Raw genomic sequence first — 22,328 nt, 5'->3', positions numbered from 1 at the left:
TATTTTAATACATAATTCCCAGACAGATCTTGTTAATATATCAACCTATAAAATACTAAAGGGACCCATTTTCAGATTGCAGGTACTGCTTCTATGAGACATCAACATTGCAAAATAGTGTACTATCAAGAGTTCTGCTTTAACAGCTCAAAGTACATAATATTCCCAACCAAGATACCGGCAACTGAAATGGTCAAACTTGTATATCTTTAGTGGCATAATGCACATCATCAGCACTGATATTCAATAACAATCTCGGTTCTGAAGGTTTTGGTTCTAGTAGCAATAGTCGTAACGCAGCGAGTCGCGCGCATATCGCCTGCGCTTGCGACGCTGTCGGCGCTCGGATGCTCACAGCTGACTTGTATGGACGACCGTCGAGCGCTACTATAGCAGCTGCTGTCATTAACGCCCGTGATAGAGTTGTTTCGTCTGTGCCTGTTCTTTCAGCCTGAAAATTATTTATTTTGTTTACATTTGTATGAATCATTAATGTTGATAACAAAAAGGGTCTATTTAGACGTTTAATGCATAACAACGATAACACAAACAGTTTGAAGCAGTATTGGGGACACAACTAAATTTTTCAAACCTAGTGAAAAAATGGTCTAATGGAAACTTTTAAAACTTGTGCAAAGTACATATGACTTTTTTGAAGTTTTATACATTAGCATTTTAATTTTGAATGTTAATTTACGTACATTAGAATCAAAATACAATTACGAGAACACAATAGTTGTCGTAGTTACCTCAGCAGCGACAGCCCTCAACATGAGCCTCTCGGCGGGCGAGCAGCTCCTGATGATGCGCACGACCGCGCTGGAGGAGGCTCGCCAGCGCCTGCTGCACCTCCCGCAGCCCGCGCCGCCCGCGCCCGCCAGCTCCAGCGCGCGGGAGCACAGCGCTAGCGCGCGCCGAGCGTCGCCTGATACTGCTGCCACTTTCCTAAAGACATTGAGTTTATACATAAGTACGTTTTCTTTATGTATGGAATAACAACTGGCGTTGTATTATGAAGTCTTTATTGATATTAATTAATAACTTAATTGTCCGTACTTTTCGTTAGTCAGATAACACAATAGGTGATAATTATGAGCTAAATGATCCTTATGATGCGAGGGATTTTACACTCAGACTCAGGAAAAAGCAAAGACCGACCCGCGTCACGACGCTCACGTAGGGTTTCGTTTGTATTTTTACTTTAACTGGCAAACCGGAGAAGCAACTACCACCAACTGCATTTGCAGAAGATAGGAAGTCTTATAAGACCTTAAGGCATATTAATACATCTTTATCACACACCTAGCTATCATTGCACGGCATCTGCAGTAACGTTAGCGCCGGCAAGTCTGGTAGCGACGATCAGCTGTAGCTGCGTATGTGTGTAGGGCAGGAAGGTGAGTCGTGTGAGTCCGAGGCGGGAGGCCACGCGGGCGGCCAGCGCGCGCTCGGGCAGGTCCATGGTGTTGGCCACGGCCAGCACGCTCAGCAGCGCGCTGTTGTGCGCCGCCCACTCCATGATGCTGTACAGGACGTCCTGGCGACGGGTGCACAGGGCGTCCAGCTGAGTGGAGAAACGGGTTATTGTAATGCTTCGTTTTGATATTTTGTGTTCTAGTTGTAAAAACAAGTTTGTTGGCGTGATAAATATGACGAAGAAAGTTGTTTTATATTCAGGTTTTGAAGTGAGATCACTGCATGGAGAGCTATTAAAAAAAATAATCCCGAATTAAGGAATTTAATACTTATGTCGCGGGAGGTTTCGCAAACATAAAGACACCCAGACACAGGCCAGCATTCGTGGATCACACGAATCGATTGCTTATCCTACGCAGGGATCGAAACTGCAACATGTCGCGTTCTGTCATTCTGTGGGTTTGGCGTGTAATCATTATCGATTTTGAGCATATTATTAAACAACATTGTGTATGAGAGCAAACACTGATTAAATAAACAATAATAATTAAAGTGGATCATACCTCGTCGACGAGTAACACGGTGGGCGTTCTCCTCGGCCCCGGGTTCTTAAACCTCTTGTCTAGTAATGCACATGCTTGTTCCCACACTACCGTTTTACCTAGAAACAACAAAACAACATAGATTTAAGTTACCAGTTCATTTTGATAATATTTGAACATGAAATTCTGATCATATATTGTAAGCTGTAAAGAAAAAGTGTTTCTTAAAGGTCTAGACACTCTAGACCACTCTCGTGACAACTGCAGTCTTGATGATATTCATAAAGGTCAAAGGGAAAAAAAAAAATTCGTCTCCGTAAAAGACGACTCTGCCACAATCATGTTTTAATTAATATATTGAAAAATACTAAAAATAGCATTTATGATAACTTTAACATACAAATTAATGAATTCTTACCAGTAAGCTGTTTGTATATCTGCACGTACGCCTGCCGGGGCTCCGCGATCCTCATGCCGTTGACCTCCACCAGTTGGAAGTCGGGTAAGTCCGCCTCCTCCTTCAAGATCTTGAGGGCTGAGCACACGGTAGCTGTCTTGCCAGTGCCCGGCACGCCTGATATGTACATACACCTGGAAATAGGCAATATAATAAGATATGCAATTAAAATAACTTTCAAGAGGTGAAAAGTGGTCAGTGTTTCCACTGAAGCAGACTGGAGCGGAGTGGAGCATACTTTAGAAAAGGCGCATTTTTGAGCTTAGTTACACTCAATCTCTCAGAAAAACCATAAAAAAGCAATCATTGTTATCTTTCTCTTCTTGAAGACGAAGATAACTAGCAGCACCGCTCCGCTGTCCACCGCTCTGCATCCCAATACTCGTTGTCCTCCGCACCGCACCGCCTCTGCTCTGCTCTGCTCCACCCCGCTCGTGCTGTTTCCATTGAAACGGAGCGGAAAATTGGAGTATAGTGATAGTGACAATTCGTGCACCCCTAAGCTCGTCCCGTTCCGCCTCAGTGGAAACGCGGCCTAACGGTTTACCCACTTTTTTTTTATTAGAAGCGCTTGAGTAGTTACGGCAGGGTAGCCTAGTTACTAGTACTAGTTTTGGATCAAACACGAATTCTTAATTACGAGCTGGAGAGGCGTAAATTATTCGGGTGATCCTATAAATACGCGAGAGTAAAATGGTGAATCAAATAACTTTGATTTCACCTCAGAAAAGTTCTTATTATAATATTAGACTGGTGGATTTAAATGATTATTGTTTTGTTATGTTTGTCGTCATTCTGTAGTTGTGGTTAACTTACCCACTAACACCATCCAACAGCTTTGTCCTTACAAATGACAATATTTCTTCCATCTGACTTTCTCTGCCTGGCAAGGATTTGCTATCTTTGACAAACTCTGAAATAACAATAATTCTGCCATATTAACATTGCAGTTTAAAAATGTTATAACTTCTGAATCTGTAAAAAACCTCCAGCTTGCAGGAAAGCCGAAATACAGCATGCATTTGAAAAATGATTAGTTTAAATTGCTTTTTACTAATATTGTTATACACCAAATGTTCTTACCATCAATGTTATCAATAGAATGAGCCCTGTTTCTTAAAGTCGGAGTTAGCTGGCTAGTCATAATCCTTCTAGTAACACTACGCTTTGGAGTTGCTGCTGGTGTTTTAACTTTGGGAGTCCGAGGTGTTCTTGGTGTCTTTGGAATGGGTTTGAAGTCATCATCACTCTCTGTAATCTTACGGGCTGCCTTCCTAGCTGACCTCTTTACAGGAGATACTTCTGGTTCCTGATAATTAATAGGAGCTTTTGCCCTTCCAGATCGTGTTGTTGGGGTCTGTTTCTCATCATCCTCAAAGACTAAAACCTTTTTTGGAGTTTCCTCATTAAGGATTTTAGATATTGATTGTTTTCTTTTGGGTGTAGTGGCTACATGCTGCCTTATTATCAAAGTAGGGAGCTCATCATCAGAATTTTCTTTTAGTTCCATAGACAGAATCTCTTCTAGATTATTTTTACTTAATTTCTTTGAACTTTTTGGTGTTTCTGTGACTTTTGTAGGGGTCACTTTTGGTGTGACTTTCTTTGGTGAGTCTTTTTCATTTTTGTCTGCTAGGATGGCTCTTTTTAAGAGGAGTTTTGTTCCATCATTTTTGCTGACACTCCAGTTTTTCTCAGATATGGACACTCTACTCATTCTTTTAACTAAACTACTTGGTGTTTTAGGGGTAGACTTTGAAGGTGTTTTATTTGGTGTACTCAACAATGCTCGGGCTTGCCTTTCCTCATCTAATATTGGTTCTATATGTACTTTCCGTCTGTTTACTGGTAGTAGGCGATATCTGCATATGTAGTGGAATGGCTCATTTATTTCATTGAAATCTTTTGTAAAGGTAAGAGTGATTGAGCATTTCCTAAAGAATGTTTCGATGGACACATTTTGGTTAAAGGCTCTATGGTCCTCTATTACCTGGAAAGATTCAAATAAAACATTTTTAAATGTGATATTTTTTTTTGCTATAGTTAAATCAAGACTGAATAAGAAAAACAGCATTTAATGGTTACTTTACGTCCGTAAAATAAGTTACTGTTTTTTATTTTATTTTTTGTTTGCATGTTGTAATTATTCTTATAAAGTTAAAATACCTCATTTTCCATGAAGCTAACAGCTTCCATATTACTAAAACACCAGTTTGGCAGGTCGGTGGGCCGTGAATACCACTGGACTTTGGCTCTGAAGGGATCGCTTGAGTTCGTAGGGTCCTCAAACAATGAGACGATTTTAGCGGCATCGCAACCACTTTCTGTGTCCGGTTCTGCCGCATCAGCGTTCGATACAAGCACATAATCACCAATTCCAGCCGTTATATTACCGTACTGGAACTTCCTGGTAACATACATACGAATTAGGCACTAAATTTTAAACTTTAATTTTATTTGCAGGTTAACTTACTCGTAAAAACGAAAGGAGGCCGATAAACTTTGCGGTTCGTGAATCTCATCACTTAACCAAGTCACAGTTTTTAGTGTTATTTTTCTTCTAGGCATTTTTGAAATTATTCAAGGCCAATTTTCAAAATGTTTACTTTTGCTAACTAAGTTTTCTGTTTTGGGATTGTTCGTTTAATTCATGTCAATTAAATGTCACGATTTCGCGCCAAGAACTCAAAACGAATTAGCAGGCCCTTAGAAAAATGCGACCGTAGATTGAAACAACTTTTGTCACAAAACCATAGTGGAATTTTGAAATAGTTGTTACAAATTTATTATAATCACAAATAACATTACCAGTAATATATTTTTATATGTTATCATAAGCATAAACCGAAACAATAACAGGAAAATTAAAAGAAACCTATTAAAAATCTGAGTATGAAGAAACGACACCATGTGTTTGTTTAAAAAGGGTATTTGAGTCAAACGTTAATTTACATTATTTATTTAAAATATTGTATTAAATTTGATTATAAGACAACTCATGAGTCATGAAATAAATAAAACAAAGATGTTTTGTTTGTGTACGTACCTAAATAAAAGCAACTTCGTAAACAGTCTCGTCGTAGTTGTCATTTCCATGTCCCACCATCTGTCAGTGAATGTCATAAACACGTGAAAGTTTTGTTGGTTAAATCTCAAATAATACTTTAAAAATGAAGTTGAAACAGAAGAAAACTCCTCAAAAGTTATTATCGGATAAAATAGCTGACGCTTTAACAGTAAAAGCGCGTGCTGACATAGAAGACGATCATGTTTTTGGTACAAAGCCGAAAACAGTTACTCGTAATGAATTAGGGTCTTCGGACAGCGAGGTGGAGGCTGCTATCAGTGATTTCCGTAAGCAAAACGTGGGATTGTTGAGCGAAGTCAGTAAAAAGTATGAAGGACAAGTCAGTTCCCGTAAAGATCCGGAAATATCGGACGAAGACGATAGTGATTCAGACAGCGATCAAGATATACAAAATATACTCAAGAATGGTCAAATGACTTCTTCGGCACAGTCTGATGATTCCGATTCTCAAGATGATGAACCTTCTAAACTATCTAGTGCATTAAACTCTGATGATGATGATCTCTCGGACTCTGATGCAGAGAGTGAAGATTACAGTATCACTCAATTCAAAAAACAATTAAAAGTATCTGATGATGACGAAAGTGAAGAAGGAAGTGATGATGGTGATGACGAAGGTGATGGATATGATATTAGTCAAATGGAAGAGCCAATGAAGGAAGATTTTGAACATGTTAAAAAGCAAAATGTTTCGGAAGAAGCTAAAAAGGGTATTTGCGTTAGAAATCAGCTCCTATTGTGGGAGAGTCTCTTGGAAATGAGGATACACTTACAACGGTGTGTCAATACAGCCAATCAGATGCCTATGCCTGAAACCTATAGAAGTCTGAAAGAAAATAATGATTTTGCTGAAGAAAGTAATGCTACTAAAACTAACATAACCAATGTTTTGGATAAGTAAGTAGATTCCATTTTATTTTATTTAATGAATATTATATACCAAATATGTTGTACTTATGTGAAACCTCATTGTAATATTAATATAGAAATTGTCTTAAGTCTATTAAACACATTTGTTTTTGCTCTTAACTTATTACTCACAAATGTCCAATAATTTAATTAAAATGTTACATGAAAACTGAAACCATAAAAGTATTTATTTGATTTTTAACTTGTCTTATTTCTTTAATTTCAGGTTACTTACACTGCAGAATATGCTACTAAGCAAATATCCTGAAACTAAGACATTATGTAGTAAGAAACATAGTAAACAGACTGAACAACAAGTTGCTAAAGAAGAAAGTGATGAAGAGATCCCCAGTGACACTGACAATGAAGAAATACCCTCGGACACAGACGCAGAGGATGATACCGTAAAAGAAGTAAAAACACCCAAAATAAACAAACAAGCATCAACCAAGAAACGCAAACTAGATGACTATGAAAGTGAAATATCAACTACCCACAAAGCCTTCAAATCATTCAGAGACACATCCATACAGAAGTGGAATGATAAAACACGTCTGGCAACTGCAACAAATATTAAAAATGCACCAACAAACACTGTTTTACAACAAATATCGTACATCCTATCTGACAGAGAAAAGTTGGTCCGACGTACACAGTTGAAAAGATCCGAATACGACATTGTAGGTTATAAACAGAATATACCGGAACAAGAAATTAAAAATGATGAGAGTGAAGTGAATCCAGTCACAAGAGACCGCAAAGACAATGACGAATATATCCCAGAAATCTTCGATGACAGTGATTTCTACCACCAGTTGCTTCGAGAACTCATTGAGTGCAAGTCTGCGGATATATCAGACCCAGTACAGTTGAGTAGACAGTGGATTGCATTACAACAAATGCGGAGTAAAATGAAAAGAAAGGTCGATACGAAGGCTACGAAAGGCAGGAAGATTAAGTACGTAGTCCATAATAAGTTGGTGAATTTCATGGCACCTGAAAAGAATCCTTCTTGGACGGATGAGAGCAAAAATGAACTTTACAGCTCACTGTTTGGTAAAATGTTTGAACACAATAATACAGGTGTTAATATGAATGGTAATGGTTTTAAATTGAAGGATTAATAAATATTTGATTTAATTGTTATTTATTTTGTTTTATTTACCTTAAATGTGTTGCATTTTTAAAAAAGAGTGTATGCATACTGTGCGTTTTGTAGAAGAAAAAGGTTGGATGAAAAACAGGGCCGAGGGATTCTAAGTGGTTAAGTGATATACTTTATTATGAGGCATGAAGGCGGGCTTTTACCACTATTATATAACACAAACAATATTATCAAATTGCCATGCGTTTGTCGGACTCAGCTAGCATGACACGCACGTGGGAGCTACTAGGTACTACTACTAGGTACCAACCACTCAGTATCAAGGTACCATCTAAGTAGATACCTAAGAGATATGGAAAGTCCAGTTTACGAACACATGGACTCGGTCATCGCGGACACAGGCCACGCGATAGTTGCCGCACTTTGGACTTGGTTGAGTCATTAGTTGGTGATTCTCAGTTGGTATGTGTAGGGTTCATAATTTAATGGAGCGTGGAATTTATCTGTACCTACGTACCTACTAACAACTACCTACCTTCTTACTCACCGATCACTTATCTGTGTATTAACAAGAGAAATTACATTCACAATTAGGTACATACCGACTAAAAGAACGTGCCGTACCTACGACCTTTGTACGTGTCGGTATGTATATTGAGGTTTAGTCAGTAAAAGTCGGACTGTATCCGCTTCCTTCCCGAGGGGGTGGGTAGAGTCCACTTGCGGACTGGAGTGAGTATGTTCATGAAAAGTCCCTCGCCTTACCAAAGAAGGTACGTGCCTACTTAGGGGAAGTTTCTATAATACATGTAGGTATACAATGATATGCTACCTAGGTAAAGGTATGTAAGTAAAATAAGTTTTAAATGAGATCATCACTATTTCTCGGTTATGTCTTGGCGATTACGACATTAACTTACTACCCTAACGTATTAAGCCTACATTATTCATACCTACTTCTCAATTAGTTACAGAAAATCATTATTTTCTCTAAACAGTCTTCTTGTGAATCGTACATTTTCCCGCGCGCTGTCAACCCGCTATCTTGTTTTAATGGCCAGGTCAAACGCGGGTTATCTAACCTCCACAAAAACAACACGTTATGTGTCTATATTATATCTCAAAACACATCACATAATTTTTCGAGATCTTTTAACTACACAAACTTTCGGTAGGTAGGTACACTAATTCAGCAAGTTTTTTGCGTTCTAAGTAGTTTGATCTATTATTCCTAAGTAGAAAATAGGTATGTAGGTAGGGAACGTTAAGATTGTTTTAAGTTTAAATTCAATCAACAAGCTATTCTATCGCTTCTAAGAATTGCATGTTATTAGTCCTTGATCTTTCATCTATCTCGTTCCGATACAAATTGATAACTTTTCTTGGTTTTAAGAGTAGGTAACTTTTTTTCAGGGCAACCTAAAACATATTAAGCAATTTAAGAGCTGAACCAAATTCGGTTAACGGTAAAAAATTACAAAACTAGTTCCTTTCATCGCTTTTTATATTTAAAACCCTTTTCTATTCTAACAATACGACGTTAAGTCGTACAATAGAACAACCTTAATAACGTAAAAGAAAATGACGTTGACTAATGTACTTACATGTTCCGGATACGCTAACCTTTTTGAAGAATTTCCTTTAAAATAATCTATACTAATATATAAAGCTGAAGAGTTTGTTTGTTTGAACGAGCTAATCTCAGGAACTTATGGTCCAAATTGAAAAATTCTTTTTGTGTTGAATACTTAGACCATTCATCGAGGAAGGTTTTCGGGTATAAACCATCACGCTGCGACTAATAGGAGCGAAGATACAAAGGAAAATGTGAAAAAAATAGGGCAGGTATAAATCATAACTTATATCTTCTACCTACGGGGACGAAGTCGCGGACAACAGCTAGTAGGTTATAAGACTGACCACATGAAATACTGGCTACAAGTATAAGATAGGAAGTAGTATCTTATTGTAGCTTCTGAAAAGTTAAACATGACTATGCATAAATATTGGCTTTCTTTTTGTTCGAAGTTTATCAGTTTATAACTTTGGGGTATTACTAGTATACCTATGTAAAACCTTTGATCTAGTTAAAACTGATCTCGCGGTATTGTTTGTAAAGTGCTACACAATTTCACAAAACTATGTTGTAACTATGAGTGGCTTTTGCTCTCGAAAAAGGCCGTTTATTATCTCTGCTTACCTATGGATGTTTTGTTTGTAAAATGTATTTGATGCTTACTGCTTATTCAAACTTACTTGAAGTCACAAAGAAACTATATAGTAACATAAATAGGTAGGTAGAAAGGAGACTAAAACCAAGTCAAATAAGCCACTGCAATAAATCAGTCGTTTATTTATTCAATACGTGTTTGTATAAAAGGACACACCAACATATAGATTACTAGCAGTTGCCCGCGACTTCGTTCCCGTAGGTAGAAGATATATGTATGTTATGATTTATACCTGCCCTGTTTTTTCACATTTTCCATTGTTTGTAAAGTGCCTATCTTCGCTCCTATTAGTCGCAGCGTGATGGTTTATAGCCTAAAGCCTTTCTCAATGAATGGTCTATTCAACACAAAAATAATTTTTCAATTTGGAAAAGTAGTTCCTGAGATTATCGCGTTCAAACAAACAAACAAACAAACTCTTCAGCTTTATATATTAGTATAGAAGTATAGATAAGAATGTTTACTTAAGTACCCACTATTGTTATGAAGGTACTTATAAAAATGGACTAAATATAGGCATATACTTAGTAAAGGCAGTCGTAATTATTAATTTACGACCACAATATGCCTGAATACATTCATAACTAAAGAAAATATAATACTGAGAATTAACATTGCGTTATTTAAGCCTCCATTTGGAATTAAATATATATGTTTAATGCGTACCTACATTAAAATGTCAAGGCTCATATTCCTTATTCAATATATAAATGTTCAATTACTTGCTTATTACCACACACATAAGGTTTTATTAGATCCTTGTCGACTACCCTCAAGTCTGTTTAATAAATGGTTTCTACGTCAAAGGATTAAACAGTTAACACGTCTTATCAACTTGTCGCCACATTATCCTCAGCCCTCAGGCGCACGTTTCAGATTAATCTTTTGGCAAACGGCTATTATATGACTATTCTCTATTACAGATTTCATGTTACGTAGGGGATAAACGGTCAAGGAATTTAGTATAGTTCTGCTTAAAATCCAGGCCTATATTCTTTCTGTAATGAAATAACGGGTCTTTGTAGTTTTTTGTTTTGGCTACTGGCCATGTAGAATAGTTGCATTGCTCTGAGCGCTAACGCTGATTGAGTAGCTGAAACCACTGCTATGAAAATGACGAGTCACTTGTCGAGAAGTAATCACTTCCCGATATATTTGAATATTTCTCTTCTTTTATTTTAAACGGACAAAATATGCTTTTAACAGGGGGCTTTCATAAACATTCAAGTCGCATGCACAAAGACTCCCAGCCTCTAAGAAACATTGTCTTTTCTCTCCATAACTTTCTTTTATCTAATTAACATTAGTTTTTATGTCCATTCTTGTACGATAAACATAGTAAAGAAAATAACTAGTTACATTCGTTCCTTCTAATCCCAGAAACACTAATCCAATTTGTAACACTACAAACGAAAGCACATAATAAATAATACATGACGAATCTTATCTACAAATTACATGCGACAGTTACGCAAAAAAATATCCGACTGTGGGCAGAATCACCTTGATTCGGTCTAGAAAGTTGTATGGAGAAAAACAAACAGTTAAGGTTAGGAATAAAACTGCAGACACCTTTGCAGGTCTCATCATTAAAACGGACGTGTTTACGAAGTGGTTAACGAGTGAAGCAATTGACGACAACGGGGTGTCCTGAGGGACGCGTGGGGTGTGTCACAAGCGGTAGCGGGGATTGACCGAAACTAATGTTATATCTATATGCTGCTTCAAATGTTTTTCCCATCGTCTGTTTGGAAACCGCGCAATTGTAGAAGGCATTTAAGAACGATTCAATATTTTTCTACTATTAAAAGTCTTCGAATATTATCTAAGTTCGCAGCAGATCAGTAAATCACAAGGATCATTTCCCATATTTTATTCATATCTACTGAATATGTAGGACTTACTTTGTTTCTGAAAAGTCATTTTAGCCTGAATTCCATTTTCCTCAGTTAACTCTATTCTGACACATTATCACTGAGCTGCAAGCCCATGAAGAGAAATATGTATGTCGGAGGTGTGCAACTTTAACAAAAAAAGTGTGAAAAAGTTGGAAACATGCTATAACTAAAAATGAAACCTTCCGGTAAAGCACCACGGACCTACCACCTAATAAAGGCTTATTGCAGCTGTGAAAACGTCATTAATTTACCGAAAAGGCTAGTCTTCAATTTTGGAATTAGGTCACAGAGCCGTTAACTAACCCCAACTTTATACTTTTGTGGAAAATAGTAGAAAAGTTTACTACATTTGAGTTTAAAAGAGTATAAAGTAAATGTTAAAACGCCAACCAACCTGACAAAAGGGATAAGGCTTCTTCGGCAAAATAAATACTAGTGCCAACGTTGAAAAGGGTCTGAACATACTCCAATTATAAAAAAAAAACAGATTGGGAAGTTACCTCCTAATAAAGAAACTGACGTACCGAAGTATTTCACACAATAAATACAAAGAGTCTGAATACCTAACTAAAATCATTTTTCCGAACAGACAGAACAGAGAGTTTTTATTTACATCACAAACACACACAAACCGCTATCGCTTATACGCTTCGCCCCGTCAAATGGTACTTCTGAGATAACATCTGGGCGGGCCGCCCGCCCGACACAACCAGTAGCAAGACCGCGCGCGTACGAAACAAACGTACCAACACAATCACACGCTCATCATCCGTCATCATCACTAATCACCAGTGATCGAATCATCACCGATAAGTGACGTATGTGAAGTGAAAGTGTAGTGCTGGTTGGTTCGAAAAAAGTTTGGATTAAAAACTTTTTTGTAAGTATTATTTTTCTTCTTGTTTACTTTTGTTTTGACTTTTAAAAGTGGAACGCTTTTAGTTTTTTTTTTAATGTATTATATTTATTAGTTTGGTCTTCGGCGAATTTATTTATGAGTGCGAGGATTTAAATATTGTTAAAGTTTTCTTACAATTATTAGCTGTTTTAAGCTAAGACAAAAATATGAACATATTATATTTTATTACTTTTAAACACAATTATTAGTATTTAGCTAATACCTGAACCACTTTTTGTAAAATTAGATTACTGTAAATTATATATATATAATATATATATTATATATCAAACTAATGTTAATTAATGTTTTACTGTATAGAAAAACAAGAATTATTGAGATGTTACAATATTGTCCCAATTCGAATGGCTTCAGTCAAATATAATTTAGTAGGCATTAATTGCTTGGCAAAAGGTATTTATATACTTCTATAAACAAACGTTAATAAGTCAATTGTCACAACAAGTTGGCACGGGCCGCGTTCCTACGTTTATTAGTTCACAAATCTTAACAGCTAATAATGCAGTATTATTTGTTATTAATAGAAAATCGGTTCATTCAAATATAATGCCCGGGGTTCGAGGAAAACGTTGCATGAATGAAATGTTATGTAGTTGCATTTTGCAGCGAACGCTGGGAAATTTAATTGTATGTGTGTGCTGTTATGAAAGGAAAAGTTTAGTTTTAATTTATATTGGCGACGAATATGAATGTTTCTTTTAGTTATATTGACTGAATTATATGATTGTTTTTTTTATTTAACGGCTAACACAGATAAAATAGATTTGTATGTTTATTTATGTAAAATAAAAGGAATTACACAGAACAATTTTCCTCAAAATTAGTTTAGTGGTTAGGTTGTCAGTGAGTAGACATATATTACTTAAGATTTAAAACAAAATTTAAAAAGGTTCTTAGCGAAATAGTGCTCCATGTTTTGACGTCTTACAAAATGTACGGAGAGACGACAAAATAATCATCAAATATTACATCAGTATTGTCTACGTGTTATTAAATGTTACGGCAAATAATTTCTGTGACCCGACACTGTCATCATAAATCATAATAACTAGAGGTGACTTGGTCACAGACATACGGAACTCATTTCGTCTGAGTTGCTAATATTTGCTGTCAATGTCGTAATCTAGGGAAACTATTGCTACTGCTTCAATTATTGCTATATGACATTGGCAACAATTGCTGTAAAGAACAGAATACCTATTAAATGTCATCGTCAAAAAACATTGTTTATTCTTGAAAAAAAATAAGTAAAAAAAGTATGGCTTAAGTACATTGTGGAGAATTTGTAATAACGTATTCTATTTTTGAATTCAATAAGAATGGCTGAATATAATTTAAATTAGAAACAAATGAATTTCATCGGCTGAATATCGTGCTGTTTGAGTCATTTGGGTTTTCGAAAACCTTTTTACATACTTATATTATGATTATGTAGGTAGTCATTTACTTACGTATAACGCTTATAAATTTACAGGTGTTTCGTAACATGCTCTACATAAAGTGATCGATACTTTTCGTTTTCCATAAACAACATGTTATTTACTTCTGTAATGAGAAATATTTTAATTTGTTTGGCGTGATCCCGCCTTCGCTCAGCTGAAATCCGGGCTTACAGTGAAACCTTTTAGAATTAAACCTCCATAAACTCGGAAATATTATACCGGGTTAAAAAATTAAAGAATAATATTTGAACGTGTTGTTTTTGTCTTTTTTGACAAGTTTTTTGAAATCATTTCCCTAAACGTTTTTTAAAGACTTTAATTGTGATTAAATAACTGTATTTAAGTAGAATTATTCAAATTCAAATCATTTATTTCAGACCATGTCCATAGTGTTAGTAACAATGTTAACTTAATATCTAGTGTTAGTAGGTACATATTAAAATCATTATAAAAATTATAGGTAGGTACATTATTGTAATTATTATTATTGTAATGACGAATTGTTGTTATGAGTTAAGTGTAGTGGTTGTTCGCTGAAGTAAATTCGCTTATATAATCCTTTACTTACTTTTAACTTTTTCATATTCTAATTAGGCAGTGGATAAACTAAACTTCAATATTCAAATGTCCACGTTTCATGAAAGCCTTGCCCTATCATAGAATGCTTCTTGCCGCCTAAGCTCTATTCATGACGCGTGAAATTGAATACCTAGTGATAGAGGTGTTATAACATAGTTCGTGTTAATTAGTTTATGTGCAATTAGTAGTAGGCCAAGCTAATATTATCGGCTTTTCATGATTCGAAATGTCATTTAAAGTCAGCAATGTAGGTTGTAATAGTGAGTTACATGAATAACAGCCTCGTCTTTGTATCCTTTTATTTTATCGAAATGTTTTTTTTTTTTGGCCCAGATAATTTTCTTTGGACTTGTTGGCTTCAAACGGCATAACATATTTGGAATGGACGACATAGGGACCCAAGAAGCCCGAGATGATCAAAGATATTTGAATCGAAATTAAAGTTTTGTGTAACGACTGTATTTGATTGTGGAGGGAAAACTTCGTCGTTTTACCTACAAAAACATTATCATACCCGAAACTGTCGATAGAACGTCGACTTTCTGTCTTAAAAGGCAATAAAACACAGTAATAACAATATCTCGTTTTAAAAAAAAATGTATAAAATACTGATTAGAAAAGTTAAGCAACTTCTTTAACATAGCTGTCGTGTTTATGTTCTCCTAATAATTCAGCGTTTAACTTAAAGTGTTGAAACAAACTTCGTCTGGTTAATTAATCGTTAAGACACGTCAAACTTTGCGCTTTGTCGGATCCAAGTACTGGGTAGTCATGTAATCTAATATTTTACATTATTTATCAGTAAAATAATATATAATATATTTATTATTAGGATTTATTTTACTTTAAACTAAACTTAAAAAATCATTGTTCTCATCCATCCGGTAGCTATTCTTAATATTATTTATAGATTCAGCTAAAGCATTCTTAATTAAATATAGGCCTTAATATCAACGCAAAGAATTCAAAATAACTATCAAAATATCTTTAATTTTATCTATAGTGTTTTATGAACAACAAAATGTTTTTAACTAAGAGTGTTTACTTTACATTAAATATAGACAGTGTCTGTTATACATTATGTTTTTCGTTAGTCGTCGCGGTTTCCTTACAAATTAATTGTTTTTAATAGTATATTTAGATTGGTCTGGTAATTTATTGCCTAATATTAAAAATACCAGGTATTAGAGACGCAATTATATACGTCAGTTAAGCAAATTACTAAGGTACTACTAGCATTCGTTTTTAGAAGTAGCACATACAGTTTTTTTCTATGAATAAAATAAAAAGCTGTTCTATAGTAATTGCAGTCCATAATAAACTGAATACACCATTCTACGAGGTCACTTTCCCAACTGCAATAACAGGACGTTAACAATTTCCCCGTCTCGTAAATTTACAATGTGAACATTTTTATCGTTTAACTAGCTGACCCAGCAAACGTTGTTTTGCCTAATAGATTATTTCTAGTTGTATGTATTTTTTAATGCCACATTATAAAAAAATAAAAACAAAAAAATTCGTTAAAATAAAATATTTTTTTTAGTGTGAGCAACCCTTAACACTTAGGGGTATGAAAAATAGATGCTAGTCGATTGTCAGACCTACTGAATATGCATATAAAATTTGGTGAAAATAAGTTTAGCCGTTTCGGAGAAGTACGGTAACTGACATCGTGACACGGGAATTTTATATATTAGAGAAGACTATTGGCGGGACACCAGATCAAATAACCACAGATTATATTGTACAAGGAAACTGACGAAGTAACTGTCATTGCTATCAATAGACAAGTCAGAGTAATCCTCAACCGACCTTGCTTGGACAGATAAGAGACATGTTTTTATATCATCAGGTCAAAGACCAACTAATTATCATGATTGATTTATTGTCCTACTCTTAGCTAGGCTGAAAATATAAGCGAAGATGACAAGGGGAAGAAATTATACTGATATAGGTCTAATTAATATATAATTGGAAGTAAACTATCTATTTGAGTTGTTTCTAGATGAGTTTATAAATATCGATATTTTTTTTTAAAATTTGACTTAATGTGTTATTGATCATTCTGTAACGTAATGCGTTGCTTTTAATTAATCATGAAGTTAAGTTTTTGGTTACATGTAAAAGATTTTGTTATAAAACTTATGTTAACAATATTAAAGGAATATTGCTGATGATTTTTCATTGACACAGTTTCAAATAATAGATAACAAAGGAAAATCTATATTAAAACAAATAAATCACATTGAATCAACCAGCTTAAATATTTTTGCACACACTGAATGGCAGTAAGAATAACAATTTACACGCGCTCGAATGTTATTGTACGTGTGTTTATAACGCATCACTGAAATTATCACTATTACGCTTCAGTGGTTACGTAGCCTTATGGCTTGGAAAAAAAGAATCAAGCATTGTATGTGCGAAAAAAATATTAAGTATATTTGATACTCCAATACTCAGCCAAGGTCTGACTTTAAGCTGAACTTCGTACATCTCTCTCGTCGAACAGTATGAAGGCTTTAAGTAAAGTATCGTCTGTGTATACGGCTATTAGACCTGTCACTTTCGATTCGAATCGATTATCGTTAATGCTTTGTCATTTGCCTAAGGAAGCCTACCTACAACCCCTTTTTTCCTGGGGCGAAACGCTAATGACTTCAACCCCTGCCAAAGGCACGGTATAAGTCGGACTTCCACAAAAACATCTTAGGCCCCATCTACTGACTAAGCTATGCTCTACACGATTTAGGCCTGATCAGTTCTTGTATTACCCAAACACTCAAACATTACTTGAGTAATGTGCCGTCAGAATATAGGTGACTCATAATCTATTCTCTAGTAAAACTAAGTGCTTGTCTTTGGGAAGGAGTGGAAGCCAACCCTGATACATTATCGAAAAAAATAGTTTAACACGTCATAAGGAATGTAAATGTCTGTAATTATAATTTTTAATTATCAACATTTTATAATGTAGGAGAATTTCAGCTATCTAATCCAATATGATCATAGCAATCAAATTTAAACCATAGGTATGTATTAGACAAATGAAAATAACAAATAGTAGAGGAAAACTCATACTTAGGCTTTCGTCTTTTCGACCATTCCAATATAAAATTTGATGAGATACAGTATAAAAGGATCCATTACATTTGTTTGAGTTCATTGACATTGTACTAGAATTCCATCCATTTTTGCTTACCATAGAATTTTCCGGGTAACTTCAATTTGTCTCAAATGAAATGGAAAATAAAGGTTTTATTGAAAACGTGTACACAATAGAACAGTTGTTTTTTTTGCCTTCTTGGCAATATTCAGAAAGAATCTGTTGATATGGTTTTTTTTTGTATCTGATATTAACAAGGGAAGAATCATAGATCTGATATAGTTCAAAAAATTAAAAAGAATTTTAGGGCCCTTTTGAACGATCCCGCTGAAAGCCTTGACGATTTAAGATATGTAGGTGTAAAAAAATATTTTGTATTTGCGGCTGTTATGTGACATCCCTCATTGTGTGTACTATGCAAAATTGATTTAAAGCGAAAAAGATTATTACATAAAACTAAAATGTAAATAACTAAACACTGCAGCTGACGTTGATAATATTTTTTTGTACTCACGTTCACACTGAAAATAAAACTTTGGGACACAAACAATGAAGTTGTTAATTGAAAATATGTAAATGAATTTGCAGCTCACTGAATGTTCATGCAATTTTGTTTATTTTTAGGGTTGCTATAAACATTGTATTTCCAAAAACTCCTTTTTGCTTTGCCGCCTTTATTCTACAGAAAATCATACTGAATCATGTTAGTTCAATATTTTTTCCCACAATTCTATTTTAATTCTTATGATTTTCAAACTGTGTCACTTCTATTTTCCAGTAGAAAGTATGAACTTGAAATATCGTCGGAAGACACCCTTTAGCTATAAATAAAGTGGGAGAATTTCCTTAAAATCAACAAAATTGATTGACTAGCTGTTGCCCGCGACTTCGTCCGCGTGGTTAGATGTTAGATGATAGTTATGATTTATACCCGCAATATTTTTTTTTTCACATTTTCCATTGTATCTTCGCTCCCATTAGTCGCAGCGTGATGGTATAAATATAGCCTAAAACCTTCCTCGATGAATGGTCTATTTAACACAAAAAGAATTTTTCAATTCGAACCAGTAGTTCCTGAGATTAGCGCGTTCAAACAAACAAACAAACAAACTCTTCAGCTTTATATATTAGTATAGATAAGAGGTTTCGGGGCAAATCCATCATGGACGGAATAATATTAATTTCCTGTGACGTGCCGATAGCACGACTCATTTCTGGTAGACCCCCTAAGTGTGACGTCATACCAAGGAGGTTTGTAATTAAAGATAAGGCTCTTGTATTTTTAAAGAGCGATTAATTTAGTCAAAAGACTCGTCTTTAAGGAGTGTCTTTGGTTAAGGTAATTTTACTTTGTGATAAGGGCTATAAAAATTTCACTAGTACAATAATTATTGTACTAGTTATAATTTGTAAAATAATTGGACATAGTACATTTTTCTTGCCTACCCTTAAATGTCAACAAGACATGCGTCGGGTATGGATTTACAGAGATTATTTTGGTTGTGTTCCAAAATAATCATTTGAAATTCTAATAGAAACAAATTTAATTTCTTGTACATTAAATCCAATTCACGGAAAAATCATACCATAAGGCTTAAAAAGTATGGGCAGCCCATGGACCCTCATTATATTAATCCTTGGAATAGCAGATCAAACATATTTCGGAATTTCCGGACAACCTCATTATAATGCAACCAAATACCATCAACAATCTATTTACAAAAAAAAACGCCAAAACGGTTACGTTAAAATTTCGTAGCGCTACGTGACTACGAAATTCGTAGAGTCTCGAATTTTGGAGGTTTTCTTGTTGGAGTTCGTAGCTTAAAGGGTAACCCGGCTACGTTTTCTTTAATAAATAATTTTAAATGGTTTTTGAACGTCAGTTAAGGCTTCAGATTATCACGGGATTAAAACTGAGTAAGATTTTAAATGAATTGAGATATTTGGACAGACGTTGGTGTATTTACAATCTGTATTTATGGAGTTTTGTTTTGAAATCTTCAGGTTTAGCTGCGTAGGAATTTGTTAAGTTATTTCAAGAAACTTCTAAAACGGTAACTTCTTTCTATCAGATAACAACAGAATGACTTACAGGCGAAGACTCAAAGATTTGAAAAAATGTTAAAACATTGAAAAGTAGTAAAATAAGTCGACTTAGTTTTAAAAACATGACTTCATATTTGAGTAAAGGAAAACTTTTGTATACGCGGCTACGGGAAAAGCCTTAATAATAACCCCTGATCGTTGCTAATTTACGAACAAGTATTTTTAACATTAATTAGGTCCGTAATAATTTGTGCGAACCCAAAAGTACATGCGTTTTAACGGACGGTAGGCATATCTGCAGTTAGTTATTTAACCGCCTCGCGTTAAAAGAAACCTATTAAATATAAAATTATTTCACATAACATAGGCTTAGTGTATATTATTGGTATAGAGTTAAATATAGATCGTACTTTTGACAGGGCAATGAATAATTAAGAGACGCGTCGACCTTACCCATGGGAAGCGACTGTCCTCAAGGCCATGCCGGGCTTAATAAAGTCAAAAATTAATTTCGATAAGTGTATGTGTCCCTGTGTAAAAAGAACACCACGCCAAAGTGCGACGTGTTGCTGGTTCGAACCATGCGTACGATTTGTGTGATCCACAAATGCTTGTTCTGAATCTGGGTGTCTTTGTGCATGTGATTGGAAAATTTGTGAAACCCACGACACAGATTGAATACCTTATTGCGCGAGGAGTACCAATTACAAAAAGAGAACACAGAAAGAGAGATTACACACAAAGACTTAGATCAAGCGTTTTTTGATCACACAAACACTTGTCCTATTAGGGGGCACGTCGCACTCAATTTTGGCGTGGTTAGGTACCTATAATATTCCGCTACTCATGCAGCCATCTCAAAATGAAACAGAGACGTAATGGCATCTTAAAACTGATTAATTACCACAATCCAATCCGTATTAAATTAATGGAACTTTATGGAACAAGACATTTTGGCTGTAATACTTGTTTTTTTATTTTATATGTTTCAAAGGTGATCAATCTGCCGGCCTGTCGGGAGCAAGTGTTGCTATCGTCAAGAATGTAATCTTATAACACTGGGGAGACGTGTGACGCAATTCATAAGATTAATGGTAACATATGAGGAAATAAATAAATGAATAACTTTTGCCCGAATACTGTTGAGCATAAAAAGAGTGGTCGTTGAATATCATGCTGTCTTTGTTAGATTCAGGTGCAGAGGAGCGATAGATATACTTTAATGAACATTTCAGACTTAAGGTGAAATTAAGAACTGGATTTAAAAACGAGTCAAGGGGACGTCGGTCATGACACTTTGAAAAGAAAAGAAAGTAGAAAGGTAAAAAGAAATTATTTAGAAAACAAAATGTAGTTTATATTTCGAGAGAATTTTAAACAAAAATACGCATTGACGCTGTGATTTATAGGAGCAAAGCAGTAATGAAATATGTTACAAAAATAGGAACAACATACGTGCCATCTAAAACTGGTGGGTCAATTTTAAAATTCCTAACTCATATCTTCATAATCACTCGGACAAAGTCGAGCGCTACAGCTAGTTGATTCAATATTATCTAAGTACAGTATTTCAGACGCTTTCAAATGTACGATGATCGTTTTATTCGTTTCGAAGTGCATTCTGGTTTATTTTATAAGCGTATTTACATTTAAATGTATTGCTGCTTTCCATTTTGTAATGCTTTTAGTTGATTTGTTTTTTAAGAATGCTTTTGCCTTTTCACAGTTTGAAGAACTTAATAGGTGTGTATTTTGCTTAGTCACTGGGTGAAATGGTGTTCGGAAATTGGAACTCTTTCTTTGTTTTTCTTAATAGAGGTCAAGTCGAAATATGGAGAAGTGAAGCGATTCTTTCTTACCATAAAATATCGGCGATGAATTGCCTCTAACCAAAGTATTTATGGTATGCATGAATTTGCTATATTAAAGGTTAGGTCTCACAATCTTCATACATAAGCGTTGCTAAACAGTTTTTAAACAATTACTTATAGGGCTCTCTTGTCTCTCTTTGTCATTTGGACCTATTGTCCCGGATAGATTTTGGATGATGACATTTTTTTTTTCAATATCCTTTATGTTGTAGTAAAAATAATGTATACGTATTTTTTTGTTCCGCAAACATGCATCGATCAATTTAAAGAGAATGAAAATTACGCGTGACGTCACGCCTTGTAAAAAATATGCGAATTTTCTAAACTTTAAAGCAGGTTTTCTGTAATTGGTATAGTTTAGGTGAAATAAAAAATAGGTGCCTAATATTTTGTAATCATCAGACGAACAGAATTTTACCTTTATACCCTCATCATCATCATCCACAAACTTTGTCCTCCCACTGCTGGGCATAGGCCTAGCCTCACCACCTAACCATTTCTACAGTCCTGTGCCAGTCTCATCCAGACTCGACTGCCTCGAGCGACCGACAATCTAGTCATCACCCCTATTAATCTTCTAATGCAACCTCCCTAAATATTTCACTAATTTTTAATCATTCTCTTCTAAGAACTGAGTTTCAACGGCCTTACATGCCATGAACAAGTGTAATCTCATGGTACGGTGGGTAGCGCACGCATATGAAAATATAAAG

At 35.1% G+C, this 22,328-nt stretch overlaps 2 protein-coding genes across 2 annotated transcripts; one reads left to right on the top strand and one right to left on the bottom strand.

The window, feature by feature from the left end:
- Positions 1-9: 9 nt before the first annotated feature.
- On the bottom strand, positions 10-5,334 carry LOC113506160 (origin recognition complex subunit 1-like). Its single transcript, XM_026889009.1, has 9 exons — positions 4,889-5,334; positions 4,582-4,822; positions 3,499-4,405; positions 3,232-3,328; positions 2,377-2,549; positions 1,980-2,077; positions 1,312-1,564; positions 750-955; positions 10-451 (listed from the first exon to the last, which is right to left on the bottom strand). Exons 1-9 carry the CDS (start codon positions 4,981-4,983, stop codon positions 194-196), a joined length of 2,328 nt encoding a protein of 775 aa, XP_026744810.1. The 5' UTR covers positions 4,984-5,334; the 3' UTR covers positions 10-193.
- Positions 5,335-5,514: 180 nt separating this feature from the next.
- On the top strand, positions 5,515-7,558 carry LOC113506159 (protein AATF). The gene is made up of 2 exons (XM_026889008.1): positions 5,515-6,400; positions 6,639-7,558. Exons 1-2 carry the CDS (start codon positions 5,586-5,588, stop codon positions 7,534-7,536), a joined length of 1,713 nt encoding a protein of 570 aa, XP_026744809.1. The 5' UTR covers positions 5,515-5,585; the 3' UTR covers positions 7,537-7,558.
- Positions 7,559-22,328: the final 14,770 nt, after the last annotated feature.

Source organism: Trichoplusia ni (genome assembly GCF_003590095.1).
Source record: "Trichoplusia ni isolate ovarian cell line Hi5 chromosome 2 unlocalized genomic scaffold, tn1 tig00001136_group1, whole genome shotgun sequence".
Classification (NCBI taxonomy): domain Eukaryota; kingdom Metazoa; phylum Arthropoda; class Insecta; order Lepidoptera; family Noctuidae; genus Trichoplusia; species Trichoplusia ni.
The sequence above is the reverse complement of the archived record's forward strand: the minus strand, read 5'-3'. Positions and strand labels throughout refer to the sequence as shown.